Consider the following 15,044-nt stretch of genomic DNA (forward strand, 5'->3'; position numbering starts at 1 on the left):
GAACAAAAGGATCAAAAGACACCAAGATGAGAACACACAGGCAACATTCTGGGAACACAGAGTAGACTGGTATGATTGAGGGACAAAATAAGTATTTGGGAAGAGGTAGGCTAGAGAAACATAATGAAAGTGGATTAAGTCTAGAGCTGAAGATTTTTGGGCTCTACGTAGCAAGTAATGAGATACTACTGACCATTTTTCAAATGTGACTGGTTGAAACTTAAGAATGAACTGAAGAGGCAAGAATGTACATTAATTCCAGTTTATTTAAATGCTATCATGGCCCCGGCACAGGGATTAGATCTCTCTTGGGGGATTAAAGAATTTTTGGTGCTAGAATGAACAATGGGTCATAAGAAAAAGAAAGTAGAGTTGAAGATGATTCTGCCCTTCCCGGTGCAGGTGACTGGGAGGCTGTTAATATGTTTCCAAGCAGAAGCAAGTTTGTGGTGGTATAGGCTCGATTTTGGTCATACTGTTGACAGGCCAAAACTGATGTGACATAACCTATTCCTGATTCTTCCTGGGATTGTGTAAGAGGTATTACCATGACTAACATATCATATTCGAATAACCCCTTGGGGATAAAGTGCCACAGATACTATTTACCTATGACACATTACACTCTTCTGGTTAGTAACTGGGGAGTGATCTGAAAGACTGGCTGTTCAAGGGCTCAAACCATCTTCATTGCCTAATGTTGACTGAGCACCCACGGAATACCTTATCCCAAGTACACATCCAAGACAGTCACTGTTGATGTCCTCACAACAGAGCTATAATGGTAAACTGCATACTGAAAAGTAGCCCATTATCCTGAGTGAAAAACCAATTAAAGTCTACCAAATTACAAAACAACTTTTTGTAATGGACAGATACTGGCCATTGTGAGTTTTAACCAAAGAACCAGTCTTACCAAGGTCTGCAGTGGAGGGTAATATATTCAGTTGTTTTTCACTAACTGGAACTGTGCTTCAGAACTCAGGTTCTTTGACCAGCCTGCAGGTTAAGAATTTCATCACCAACTCCGTGTGGATTTCGGACAAATTACACAATCTCTGTGCGTCAAATTCTTTACCTGTGAAACAGGTACGCCTCATCCATTAATTCCACAACCACGACCGAAGACTGCTGTCTAGACTGACAAAAGTACCACTTAACTGCCTTTACCGGCCCACCCAACCCCAGGGATATATTCAGGGGTTCTCTCCTGCCAGACTTGTCCGTACACCGGTTGCCAGGGTTGGGCGTGGCAGGGTAGGATTGGAGGGACTGTGACTCAATATTCACCGCCCCACACAGGCTGGAGCAGCAAACCCGAGTTCTCTCCCGATCTCCCGAGACCACTGAAGCAATGGAGTTCACCCAGCCCCGGTAGCCCAAGACCGCCGCCCAGATAACAATGGCGCCAGCGAGGGCAGGGCAAGCGCGCCGGTGGGGAGCAAGGCGGTGGAATTGCGGGGACCACGTGACACACCTAGCCCCGCCCCTCGCTCAGCTCCCGCGGGGAGGGCCTTGAGAGGCGCGGAAGAGCTGGGGAAACGCTCGGGCCGGCGGCGGCGGCGGGAAGTGACGAACGGGCGCAGTTCGCTACGTGCCGCGACGTGGCGGCGAGGCCGGCTCCGGGCGGCGGAAGTGGCTCCCGCGCAGGGACTGGAGTGTTTGTGTTTTGGTTCGCGAAGGATCCCGCGGCTGGCCTGAGGGGAGGAGGCAGTGGAGGAGGCGGAGGAAGAATTAGTGGGAGCTCTAGCGCCGGCGGCGGCGGCAGAGGAGGAGAAAGAAAAGAGGAAGGCGGAGCGGAGAGAGGCGGAGACCGGCGGAGACCCAGCCCGACGGGGGCGGCACCACGGAACCAGCCCCGCACCGTCCAGTCTGAGGGGAGCGGCGCGAGGAGGAGACGCCCCGCCGCCAAAGCGACAGCCTTTTCTCGGACTAGGCCGGGGACCTGCTGCCCGGAAGCTTCAGCCCCGCGGCTCTGCGTGCTGCGGTCTAAGGTAAGAAACCATCCCTCCCCGGGCCCGGGACGAGCTGGGACCCCTGGTTCTCCGCTGTCCCCAAGCTGTCGGTGGCCCTGCCGGCGCTCAGTCCCCTACCCCTTCTACCTCTCGCGCGTCAGTGCCCTGGACCAGAGAGTTGTTGACCCCGGCGTCTCATCCTGCCCGCCCCGGTGGCTCACCCTTCAAGAGGCTATGGGGGACTAGGATTTGGGGGCTGGGTAAGGGAGCGACGGGTGTCACTCTCTTCCCTTCTCAAGATGGCGCCGTGAAAGCGTACTGGAGGCCGCGGTTTCGCCGGCCCCCTGTCCTGGCAGTCTTAGGGGGAGGTAGGTCCGGGCCAGAGCCGGGCCCGATTCGAGGGAAAAGGGCCGGAAAGGTGGCCCAGGGGCCTGGCGGGCCCGGCTGGTTCGGGCGGTCGGAGTTCGGTACCAGTTACTCCGGTACTCTCCGAGAAGGAACCGGGGCCTACAGCAGGTGTGAGTTGGGGGAGCTCCGCCCCTACCCTCGACTTCCAAAGACCGGGTAATGGAGGGAGAAGGCTCGTCAAGATAGGCTGTTTGGAGATTCTTGTCTCATCTAAGGACGGTGGTGAACCTCAGCCTTACAGAACTCGAGACGACTAGGCCGCCGCACACGCTCACTGGGTAGGGACCATTAAACCTGCTCTGTGTTCTGCTGGAAGCCGGTTACCTCCGAGTCACTGACTTGAAGCTCTGAACGTCGTAATTCACGTACTCGGTTTTTGTCTTCGGTTTAATGGCATCAAAATGTTGAGTCAGTTGCCTTTCACAAACCTAGTAGGAAAAGAAACAGGCACAACGCAGTGATAATAAGGGACAGCTCCAGAACTTTAAGCTGGGGGCAATATTGGGGCAATAATATTGCCCCTAGTACAGCTCAGAGTTGCGGTAAGCAAAAGTCATAGAATAGTACTTGGCACAATATAAGGCCCAGTAAAGATTAGCTGCTGTTATTAAAACAGTTTTTATTAACTGTAGAATAGCAGTTATTTTCAAAACCTTCAAATGCATTTTATGCCAAATCTTTGTTTTACAAGAGTTTCAGTAGTTAATAAGAGTAAATGCACATAATATTTCACCTTAGTGTTAAGCTAACTGTATATAAGTAAACTTAGTTATTTTCTGATTGAAAGCCTCTGGGGAACCACAACCCGATAGAAGGCAAAGCTAAATCATTTTTTTTTAAATGGGAATGTGATGTTTTTCCTGATGTTTTGGAAGTACATGTTTTCCTTGATGAGTGATTTAATTTGCTGTTTTGTAAGGTAATTAGACAACTGTGAAGTATTTCGATTGCTATTGTATATAATAACTGAAGGTGTGTTGGTGCATATTCAGTCTATATGATATCTTTTTTTAATTTGTCTTTACTGGTTTGAGAGAGAAACATCGATTTGTTTCACTTATTTATGCATTTATTGGTCGAGTCTTTTTTTTGTAAGATTTTATTTATTTTAGAAGGGAAGGGAGGGAGAAAGAGCGGGGAGAGAAACATCAGTGCGTGCTTGTGTTTTGCACCCCCCAGGACCTGGCCTGCAACCCATGCATGCACCCCAACTGGGAATGGAACCCATGACCCTTGGGTTCACAGGTCAGCACTCAATCCACTGAGCCACATGAGCCAGGGCTCATTCGATGGGACAATTCTTGTATGTGCCCTGACCAGGGCTGAAACCCAAAACTTTGGGGAATCAGGGCAATGCTCTAACCTGCTGTGCTACCTGGCCAGAGCAACATGATATACTGTTTGATACATGGCCCTTACCTCATCAAAGGGCCTCTACCAGTTTTCAGTCCCTACTCTGTGCCACTATATTAGGGATGTTTTAAAACATATTCTCTCATTTAATTGTCACAGAAGCTATGTAAATTAGGTATTCTGAAATTAGAGACTTGGAAATGAAAGAATTTGCCCTGGCAGAAATTGGTATAGCTAGCCAGGTTAGATTCCAAATCTGGTATAAATTTAGGGTGGTGGAAGGGTTGGGGCATTTTTTTATTTCGGACAAAATTTTGAATACACAGAAGTAAGGAGAATAGTACAAGAGAACCCATCACCTGGCTTTGATTCTCTTATGACCAGTCTTATTTTGTTTACATCCCCATTATTTGGAAGCAGTTCAGACATATTTCATTTGTAAATATTTCAGTGTGTGTTTTTATTCATCTCATGTGAAACACATTTCTCTTGGATGTGTTTATTAATAAAATTCATTGTTGAGGGATTCTTATGTAAACTCATCTCATGGGGAAGGCAAATTTCTTAGGAGATATCTAAATGAAATATGACAGTGATCCCAGGGAAAAAATTCTCAGACTTAATAGTATTAGTAAGGACATGCCAGATTTTTTATTAAAGGTGGGGAAAAAAGGAAACTTTAGGATTGATTTTGTGACCAGATTGGAGCTCTTTAAATGTCTGTTAATTCCTTTGAGATTGAAAATTAGAATAATAAGGGAAGTCAGAACTTGCCATTCAGGCTAGTTTTTTTCTAAATTATTAAGTAGAAAATAATGACGTTTAATTGTTAGGCTCCAAACAACAGACAGGTGTAAATAAGACACAAATCTCACCATACAGAGAACCACAGTTACCACTTCCATGTATGTGTACTTGAGCACATGAAGAAATAGTTCTAAGTCTCTTAGCCATCAGACACACGAACCTGGGAGCCAAACATATTTGTTGATCAAGAAATGAAGAAGCACATATTGGTGGTGGAAAATAGTCATAGGTATGTAAAGTACAACATAGGAGATATAGTCAGTAATATTGTAATGACTGTGTACACTAGAGTTAGGAGGAAGGGGTACACTTCATAAGTTATATACATGCCTAATCTCTATGCTGTATACCTGAAACTAAAATAATATTAAATTTCAACTATAGTTGAAAATTAAAATTTAAAAGAATTGTTGCTCCAGAATCACCATTAATTAAACAAAAAACATGTATAATTTAACAGAGACTTTTACATAATAATAGCCAAGATTTATTGAGCTCTTATGTTCTAAGAGCTTTCCATTTATTAATAGTCTTTAAAACTACTTTAACCAAGGTACTATGGTTCTGGAACCTGAAACTCTTGAGTCACTTCTTAGGTTACCTGGGATTGAAACTTTTGTCGCCACAGCCCTGTCATAGTAACTGTGTGACCTCAGTCAAGTTACTTAACTTCTCTGTGCCTGTTTCCTCATTTTTTAGGATTGTAATAGTCTAACTTTATAAGATTAGAGTGACTGACTATGTTAGAGTGACTGACTATGTTAACTACCTGGCACAAAGTTGAGGGGTTTTTTTGTTTTTGTTTTTTAAGATTTTATTTATTTATTTTTAGGGAGAGGGGAAGGGAAGGAGAAAGAGAGGAAGAGAAACATCAGAGTATGGTTGCCTCTCACATGCCCCCTACTGGGGACCTGGCCCACAACCTAGGCATGTACCCTGTCTAGGAATCAACCTGCGATACTTTGGTTCACAGCCCATGCTCAATCCACTGAACTACACCAGCCCGGGCCCGTAGTTTGAGTTTTTAGTAAAGTTCGGCTTAAATTTTTTTTTAAGTTCTGAAACTTAGCGGCATGATTTTAGACTCAAATCTTAATGCCTTTACATTATTTTATTACAGAGGACTTAAAGACTATAAATAGCACTCAATGTCCAGTAGAGGTTATAATTGGCATATAATAATGTGTTATAGGCNGCTCAATCCACTGAACTACACCAGCCCGGGCCCGTAGTTTGAGTTTTTAGTAAAGTTCGGCTTAAATTTTTTTTTAAGTTCTGAAACTTAGCGGCATGATTTTAGACTCAAATCTTAATGCCTTTACATTATTTTATTACAGAGGACTTAAAGACTATAAATAGCACTCAATGTCCAGTAGAGGTTATAATTGGCATATAATATTATTATATGCCAATTATAACCTCTACTGGACATTGAGTGTTATAGGCAAAATTTACTGAATTAATTAATATATTTATTTTGTTTTACTGACTTACATATTTAATTTCTGTTTGTTTCTTTACAGGTTTCTTTACCTCCAGAAAGAAAAAATTGACACCTTGCATCCTGGAAGTTCATTTAAGAGACTGAAATTAGGGACTTCTTTAAAATTTGGACATGGCTAATCGAGGAGCAACAAGACCCAACGGGCCAAATACTGGAAATAAAATATGCCAGTTCAAACTAGTACTTCTGGGAGAGTCTGCTGTTGGCAAATCAAGCCTAGTGCTTCGTTTTGTGAAAGGCCAATTTCATGAATTTCAAGAGAGTACCATCGGGGGTGAGATTTTCTTTTTTTCCCCTTCATTTAATTGAATCATACATTGGCAAAAAAGGTTTTGCAGTTCCAGGTGTGATGATGAAAACCTAAATAGGTAACTCGGTGAAGAAAAGAACTGCTCATCATACCTCACGCTTTAAAACTTACCTTGATTCTTATTAACATCTTTCTACATTTTGATTTTCTGGTTATTCTTAAGTGCTTGTATAAGAACTAAAATACAGATATAAGTATGAGTAGATTTCATGTCCTAAGTAATAAGATTTTATCTGCTACTTTTTTTATAATTATTAGAAGCTTCTTCAAATTACTACAGGTGTGTGCTGAATTATATTGGCTTTAGAATAGTAAAAGAATTAGCCTTAAAGTTTTAATTCTAAATATTACTGGACTATTTGTAAAAATAAGCTAAATTTTATTAAACTTGTTTTAAAATGCTCCTAGGGGGACAAAAGGGAAAAAGTGAGTGATATTGGTGAGAGACATGAAAAGAAATGGGACCTGAAGAGAAAGGTGAAAAAAAGAGGGGGGAGAAGTGGTGTAGGCCCTGCATACAGTCGTTGTGGTATGACCAAGGTGCGGGGAGGGTAATATGTGGGACAAAGAGGAGACAACGAACAGTTCAGTATAATTAGAAGAAAAGAAACTATATCACTGAATTTAATCAAAAAATCATAACTATTATATGTGTAGTGGTGGGGCAAAGTCAGAGGAATCACAGTGTTAAGATTCATAATAAAGTCAAAGTTTTGAACTAGGTAAGATATACCCACTGGCATGTAGCAGCTTCTTAGACCATCTTGCAGAAGCATGATTTTATGCTGTGTGTTTTGTGTATATTCTCAGGAAAGTACTCTTGAGAATTTTATTCATAGTCTCAGACCCTTCCAGTACGATAAATTACAAAACTCTACTACATCTTGGCTTTTCCCTACCTACAGGAAATAGACTAGATAAATAGTATTCTCACTGTAACAGACTCAGCAGTATAATAGTATTTGTCAACTTCTTATGTTTGTATGACTGTGTTACAGTGTTACATTGTTTTAGTGTTACATGTTTTTATAATGGGTGAGCATCAAAAATGTCCATATCATGGAGCTTTTAATTGGAATCAAAATCCTGGTACTTATTAAAAATTTAATAAGCAGTATGTTACACATTCTTTGTGAATACAGCTAACGGCCCACATAATAGGAAGTTTTAAAGATTGCTAGGTCATGTCCACCTACCTTTACCTGGAGCAGGAAGTTTTATTAACTGGCTTCTTGGCAAGTGATTGTCAGTGGTAGCATTTTCCAAAGTACGTGTGTATTCTAAGCTAAATATCTAGACCAGATAGGTTTGGAACTTATGATATGCTACCCTCCCCCACTTCCACGGTGCACATATTAAAATAATAAAAAACACTGAAGTACTGTAGTAAAGAGCTTAATTCCTAGAAAAGTTTGCTGGAGCCTGAAGAACCTCAGAATAGAAGTTTTGTTTTTATCTTGGATACTCCGGACATCTTTTAAGTTGATTTTTTCATAATGACATCTCCAGAATGTTTAAAAGTAAGATTTAATCTTATATGAGTTCATCATAAATACAGTTATTCTCTAGTGTATGTATATGTGTTAGATTAGATTATACCAGTTAGATTGTCTGCATTTTTGTTAATGAATTTTCCAAAAGGATTTTTTGTTTATTCCTGTGCATAAAGCTTCCTTAATATTTTCTACCCATACAGATCAAATCAGTCTTTCCAAATCAACTTAGAAAGACATTGCATTCAAATTTCTATGTTACTGACTAGACTATTGGACAGTGTTTCACTGTGTCGACCACATGTTAATATTTTCAGGAGGTATGACAGTACCATTATAGCTGTGAACACTGTTCTTTTTGTTTTTGAGGGCATTTTTTTGTTTGTTTGTTTTTTGAGATATTGACATGGCATTCTGTAAGTTTAAGCTATTAAGACATGTTGTTTTGATATGTTCATATAGTGAGCACTGTTTCATGCTTTTTTGCTAACAGCTCTTTACCTTTAGGGACTATAGTAAATTCTAAGCATTCAAAGATTTCAAGGTTAATAAACACCACAAAAGGTGCTTAACTTGTAAGTAATACATATTCTAGTTTTGGCTGGTGTGTGGGAACAGTTATCTAGCACGTGAACCTGGCCATATAGTGTGCATTTCTTATGTTCTTTATTTTTTACTTGTTTCTATCTAGTTACATTAGTTGTGGCCTGAAGTTAAAGTTTTTATCTCTGTGTTTTAAGGTAGAAATCATATGCTGCACTCTTGTGTATTCTAGAACCTCATACTCATGAAGAATAGTGAAGTTTCTTCCTGGGTTTGTCTGGCTCTTCTAAATATGATAGCTTGATTTAAGAATCCGTGTTGATTCACCACACCCACACCCCTGCCCCTTGATTCTATCGCACTCATAATGAGATTAGCTAGGTAGGTATTGGGTTTAGCACTTTAGGGAAGTCTATTTTATTTGTAGAGGTTAGAGTCTGCAGGATATTTATGTTCCTTTTGGTTGTCTAGACGGAAGTTTAGCAAGGAGAATTAGGCGCAGAGGGGTTTTTGTTGGATTTTTTTTTTTTTTTTTTTTTTTGCCTCATCTGGAGGCTCAGTAGCTCTGCAGCAAACACTTTCTAGATGATAGGGCTACCAGCTTTCATTTTATACTTTAATACCTGAAGATTTCAAATATTTCTAATGAATTCCTCTTGTTTAAAAAAAACAGTATTTTTTTATGAATACATTTGCATGATATTTATTAAAAAATGGATTCTCAGTGTAAGACAGAGCAAGGTTAAAATATAGAATGAAACATCATACAGTCATCCAACTCTTTTTTTGCTTTTGAGAGACAGTTTGATACCACAATTTAATTGTATATGCATTAATCATCAGAGAAATGTTTTACGTACTGTAAAAGTTTAGGTTATGGAACTGTATGTGAGAATATTGACAACATTCCTTTTTCTGGTACTATAATTTTTGCGCTTTAGTTTAGTTAGTTTTCAAAAGAGTGTTTGTTATCTGTTCCAGAACCATTTGCATTACCCGAGAACTTGTTAGAAATGCAAACTCCTATATTGAACCAAGACACTGGGGTGGGGCCAGTAATTTGAAGATTTTTTTAAAAATATATTTTATTGATTATGCCATTACAGTTGTTCTATTCCCCCCCTTCATTCCCCTACACCCTGCATACCCCCTCCCCCACCTTCCCCCCTTTATGTGTCTCAAGTTCTTTAGATTCTATGTTTCCCCTACTATTCTTGCCCTCCCCCCATCTATTTTCTACCTACCGTCTATGCTACTTGTTCTCTGTACCTTCTCCCCACTTCTTCTCCCACTCCCCTGTTGCTAACCCTCCATGTGATCTCAATTTCTGTGGTTCTGCTCCCAATCTAGCTGTCCTCTTAGTTTGCTTTTGTTTTAGGTGTGGTTGTTAATAACTGTGAGTTTGCTGTCCTTTCAATGTTCATATTTTTTATCTTCTTTTTCTTAGATAAGTCCCTTTAACATTTCATATAATAAGGGCTTGGTGATGATGAACTCCTTGAATTTCACCTTCTCTGAGAAGCACTTTATCTGTCCTTCCATTCTAAATGAAAGCTTTGCTGGATAGAGCAATCTTGGATGGAGGTCTTTGGATTTCATGACTTGGAATACTTCTTTCCAGCTCCTTCTTGCCTGTAAGGTCTCTTGAGAAATCTGCTGACAGTCTGATAGGCACTCCTTTGTAGGTGACTGTCCCCTTATCTCTTGCTGCTTCTAGGATTCTCCCCTTCATTTTAATCTTGGGTAATGTAATAATTATGATGTGCCTTAGTGTGTTCCTTCTTGGGTCCAACTTCTTTGGGACTCTCTGAGCTTCCTGGATTTCCTGGAAGTCTATTTCCTTTGCCAGACTGGGGAAGTTCTCCTTTATTATTTGTTCAAATAAGTTTTCCACTTGTTGCCCTTCCTCTTCCCCTTCTGGTACCCTATAATTCAGATGTTGGAACGTTTAAAGATGTGCTGAAGGTTCCTAAGCCTCTCCTCTTTTTTTTCTATTCTTCATATTTTTCATTGGTCATTTGAATGAATGTTTGGTCATTTCTTTCTTCCTTCTGGTCCACTCCCTTGATTTGAGTTCAGTTTCCTTTCCATCACTATTCGTTTCCTGTGCATTTCCCTTCATTTCTATTAGTTTAGCCTTCATTTGTTTCTCTAATTTGTGACTAAAATCAACCAGTTCTGTGAGCATCCTGATCACCAGTGGTTTGAACTGTGCATCTGAGAGGTTCGCTATTTCTTGGTCACTTAGAGTTATCGGCTCTGGGGCTTTGAGTTCTGGAGCCTTGTTTTGGACTGTTTGTGCCTGTTTCATATGAGGAGCAGGGCCCTAGGTGTTCACCAGGGCGGGGCGACCCAGTAGCTGGGTTGTGACTCTGTATGTGGGGGCAAGGTCGAAGAGGAGCATTGGCGGTCCCCTCTGCTGCTTCCTGCTGCTGGGGCCTACGTGGTCTGTCACAGCTCGCTCCTTTGCTGGTGTTTCTGCGCACGAATGTGTGACCACAGTCAGCCTGCCACCTTGCGCCCTCACTGGATCCGCCTGTTGCTACCCCACACCTGGGATCCGCCCACGGTTGCCTGCGCGCCTGGGTCGGGGGATCTTTCCTGCCGGACCCTGCTCCGCTGCTGGGCTCTGCCCCTCTTATCGGTCTGGCTGAATGGTTCGTTGTTGTCGGACTTCCATATAGTTCAATTTTTTGCGTTTTTGTTTACTAAAACTTTGTGGTCTTTAAACTTGGTTGTGGGAGAAGGCACAGTGTTTCCACCTATGCCTCCATCTTGGCAGAACTACCTAATTTGAAGTTTTAAAACACCTTCCAGGTGTTTCTGCTGCACGTTATACTTTGAGAACCACTTTCTGTGTTCTGAGTAGTCGGTATTACATTTACACTAAAGTTGTTCTCCCACAGATGGAGATAGAGTCATTGCTTTTTTTTTAACTGTTGTTTTTATAGGACTTTAAAAAAATACAGTTCATTCAGATACTTCAGTTTGAGAATTTTGTGCTGGTTTTACTGCATATTACCTGTATCTCTTTGCATGGAAACCCCTTTCTATGGATCTGGTGACTTGCTAGGTCTCTTTAGTAAAGTGTGGTCCCTTCCCTGTCCCATCAAGGATACTCTCCCTTGTCACTACTGTAGAGGAGTTTTGGGTATCCGTCGTTCTCAGTCATTGGTACCCGTGCTGCACCCCTTTGTCACCACAAGTAATCAAGGACTGATTATGCACTAAATTAAAAGAAATATGTACCTCTTTAAAGTTACTTTCAGCAATTATTAGCTCGTAAGTAGAGTGCCTAAAGTATTATTTCAGGGTTTTTACTGGAAGAACAAAATTCATTATACTTCTACATCCATCTAATTTTCTCTGAGGGGCTACTAGGATCTGTTTTTCTGTTTATACACAAAAACACCTAATGGGAAAAATTATTGTTAAAATTAAGAGAAACAAGGTTGATTTCAAAGTTATTAATGCACTGTTACCATTTTATTACTAGGACTTTCTCAAGAGTAAATTATTATAGTTAAAAAAGTAGAGGATCTTGTATCCTTATGGTTTAGTTTTATTTTTTGTTTAAAATTTTTTTAAAAGTTTTATTTACTTATTTTTTAGAGGAGAAGGAGAGGGAGAGAAATGTCAGTGTGAGAGAGAAGGTTGTCTCTTGCATACCCCCAGTGGGGGACCTGGCCTGCAAGCCAGGTATGTGCCCTAACTAGGAATGGCCTTTAGGTTCACAGGCTGGCACTCAATCTACTGAGCCACACCAGTCAGGGCCATGTGGTGTGATTTTTAAATCTAGCCCTGGTTCTTACAGCAATCTTAGGCAAGTCATACCCAGCTTTGTTTTTCTTTTTATGAAATGGAAATAATAGTACCTAACTTGAAAGATCTTTTTGCAAAGATTAAATGAAAGTGCATATAAATGTTAGCACAGTGCCCAAGCACAGAGTAAAATGCTTATCAACACTACCGTGACCACCATTATTTTTTCCTGATTCATTTTTAATTACTTACAATGTTTTTGTTATATTGTTCATGGCGTGGCATTATTTTGGAATCATGGCTCTTCTCCCTTGTGCACAGTATTTGGTTTAGCATTTGACAGTGTTCAAGAATGTTTAGATTTTAATCTCTTAAAAGGTGAAGTTTCTCATCAAGAATTAAAGAACAGCCCTGGCTGGTGTGGCTCAGCGGATTGAGTGCTGGCCTGCAAAACAAAGGGTCGCCGGCTTAATTCCCAGTCAGGGCACATGCCTGGGTTGCAGGCCAGCTGTGTGAGAGGCATCTTCACAGTGATGCTTCTCTCCCTCTGTCTCCCTCCCTTTCCCCTTCCTAAAAATAAATTAATAAAAAAAGAATTATAGGAACAAAAAAGATTTTTTAAACTATGAGCAAGTAGTTACTAAATTTGAGCTTTCCTAAAAATGAAGTTTTTGCAGATTCATTCAAGTATGTAATTATGAGCATTTACAACTAAGTTTCTTAAAATTCTGTATGCTTAATTCTTACTAATTTTCTCCCTCTTTATTGGTTTCACCAAAGTGGTTAATCATATATATTACGTTAAATGTATGTCACCCACATCAACTAAGTTATTTGTGGAAGTTTTTTCAGAGGGAGAAATTACACAGTTAAATAGAATACTACATGTATGCAGATATCAAAGTTGCTTTCTAAACTGAGAAGTAAAAACCAGCCAGAAAATTTAAATTTGAATAACTCATGTTTTTCCTGTAGTGAACTTTGTACTATTGTCCTTCACTTACTAATCTTCAGAAAGATTTGTTTGTATACTTAACCTTTGCATTTACTTACTTGCTTTGTCTTTCTGCATCTGTATGTTGTTTTCAGTTAAAATTACTTTTGAGGAAGGACAAGATATAGAGACAACCACCACCAGTGTATGTTTTTTTGATTCGTGAGAAAAATGGTTATTGAAACATTCATTGTCTGATACAGCAAGAGTTAGAACTTGTGGAAGTTAATCTTTTTGTTTCAAGTGAAAAGATATGATCTTTATGCATAATATTTCCTTTTAGAAAGTACATAATTCTGAATTTGAGATAGATTATATTACTCAGAAAAGTTGGTAGAGATTTGTACTAATTACCATCTAAAAATAATCTTTCAGTAATCTTAATATCAATTCTCCAATATTCTAGATTAAAATGTGATTGTATGTGGCTAGTTAAACATTGCTGTGAATTAGGAGACAGTAAGCTTGGTTCTAGTTCTGGCACCCTTTTATAAACCCTTTTTATACATTTTTAAGATGTGCAGATTAAACTAAATAAGGATTTTTCTAGAGCCAACTTTCTTTTGAAGTGTGTACTCTCTCCATATTAAACAATATACTCGATACAATTTTACCTTTCCTTGCTCTTAAAATTTATTTCACATTTTAGGATCAGTTTTAGTCCTGGCTCACTTAATTCATTGATGCTCTCTGGTGGTGCTTACATGTTTCAAGCTGTTTGGTAGAGTGATTTTGCTAATTAGCTCTAGCTATAGTGAACTACCTCTGTTTTTGTAGATGTCGTCATTCAACTGACTTGAACTGCTTCTTTTATTTGACTGTGTACAGGGAGTTGAATGGACTTAGGAAGTGGTTTTCAGACCTCTCATGGGTTACAGTCAGTGCTGGGCCTAGATTCATCTCAACATATCTGGCAGCTAGTGCTGGCAGTTGGTTGGGGCCTCCACTGGAGCTGACAACCAGAACACCGACAGGTGACCTCACCACCTGGCTTGGGTTTCTTCATAGTATGCGGTCTGGATTCAAGAATGAGTGTCCCAAAAGTACCAGGTAGAAGCTGGATAGTCTTTTATGACCTGGCCCCAAAAGTCACATAGATAGCATCAATTATGTTCTAGCCACAAACTCAAAACAGTTTCAAGAGAGTAGTTTCAGTGTCATAAGAAGAATGTGTTATGAGAAATCTTGTTGCAGCCATACAGCAAGATTGGAAATACAGTGTTGTTAGAAATACAGTCTGTCAAACTTCTCCCGATGTCATTTTATGGGGAGCATCCTCATTTTTCTTGACTGTACTAGTATTCCATTGCATGGATCACATCAATATACATTTAATTCAATTTTCTAGTTTTGGATATGCACATTGTTTTTTTGTTTTGTTTTTTGTTTTGCCTCTTAACAGTGCTGCAGTGAATAACTTAATTCTTAGTTATTTCTCACATATTTCAAGTAATTTTGTAGTATAAATTTCTGTAAGTTGATTGCTCTGTCAAAGGTTATGCACTTGTAATTTTGATAAATTTTTCCAGACTGCCCTCCAATCAGCAAAGCACAGAATGCCTATTATCATATTTTACTAACTCGAGATAAATATTGTAGTTGTAAATCTTTGCTATTCTTATGTGCATTGATCTCTGCATTTTTTATGTTCAATTTTCCCATAGTGAGATCAAGCATCCTGACATTTTAGAGCCCATTGTATTTCCTTTCTCTGAATTGTTTATGACTTTATGATATTTTATGTAGATGCATTAATAATAGTAATATTATATTCTATTTTATTTCTCAATATCTCTGGATTGTATTCATATTTATTTTATTAACTGATAATCTTAATTTTTTAATCATACCCTTATTGTTGGACAGTTAGTGTTTATATTTTTTGTTTGCTCTTTCAGGTAATCATGTATAATAC

The 15,044-nt window shown here is 39.7% G+C and overlaps 1 protein-coding gene across 1 annotated transcript in view; it reads left to right on the top strand.

Annotated features, from left to right (window-relative positions):
* The first annotated feature begins 1,615 nt into the window (after positions 1-1,615).
* RAB5A (RAB5A, member RAS oncogene family) overlaps positions 1,616-15,044 on the top strand; it is a 30,630-nt gene continuing 17,201 nt past the window's right edge. Inside the window, exons 1-2 of the mRNA XM_037070687.1 lie at positions 1,616-1,994; positions 6,047-6,301. Of these exons, the coding sequence (XP_036926582.1) occupies positions 6,139-6,301 (163 nt within the window). The 5' untranslated portion in view covers positions 1,616-1,994; positions 6,047-6,138. The remainder of the gene's footprint in view (positions 1,995-6,046; positions 6,302-15,044) is intronic.

Source organism: Sturnira hondurensis, unplaced genomic scaffold (assembly GCF_014824575.4).
Source record: "Sturnira hondurensis isolate 20B ecotype Veracruz unplaced genomic scaffold, ASM1482457v3 Scaffold0019006, whole genome shotgun sequence".
NCBI classification, from domain to species: domain Eukaryota; kingdom Metazoa; phylum Chordata; class Mammalia; order Chiroptera; family Phyllostomidae; genus Sturnira; species Sturnira hondurensis.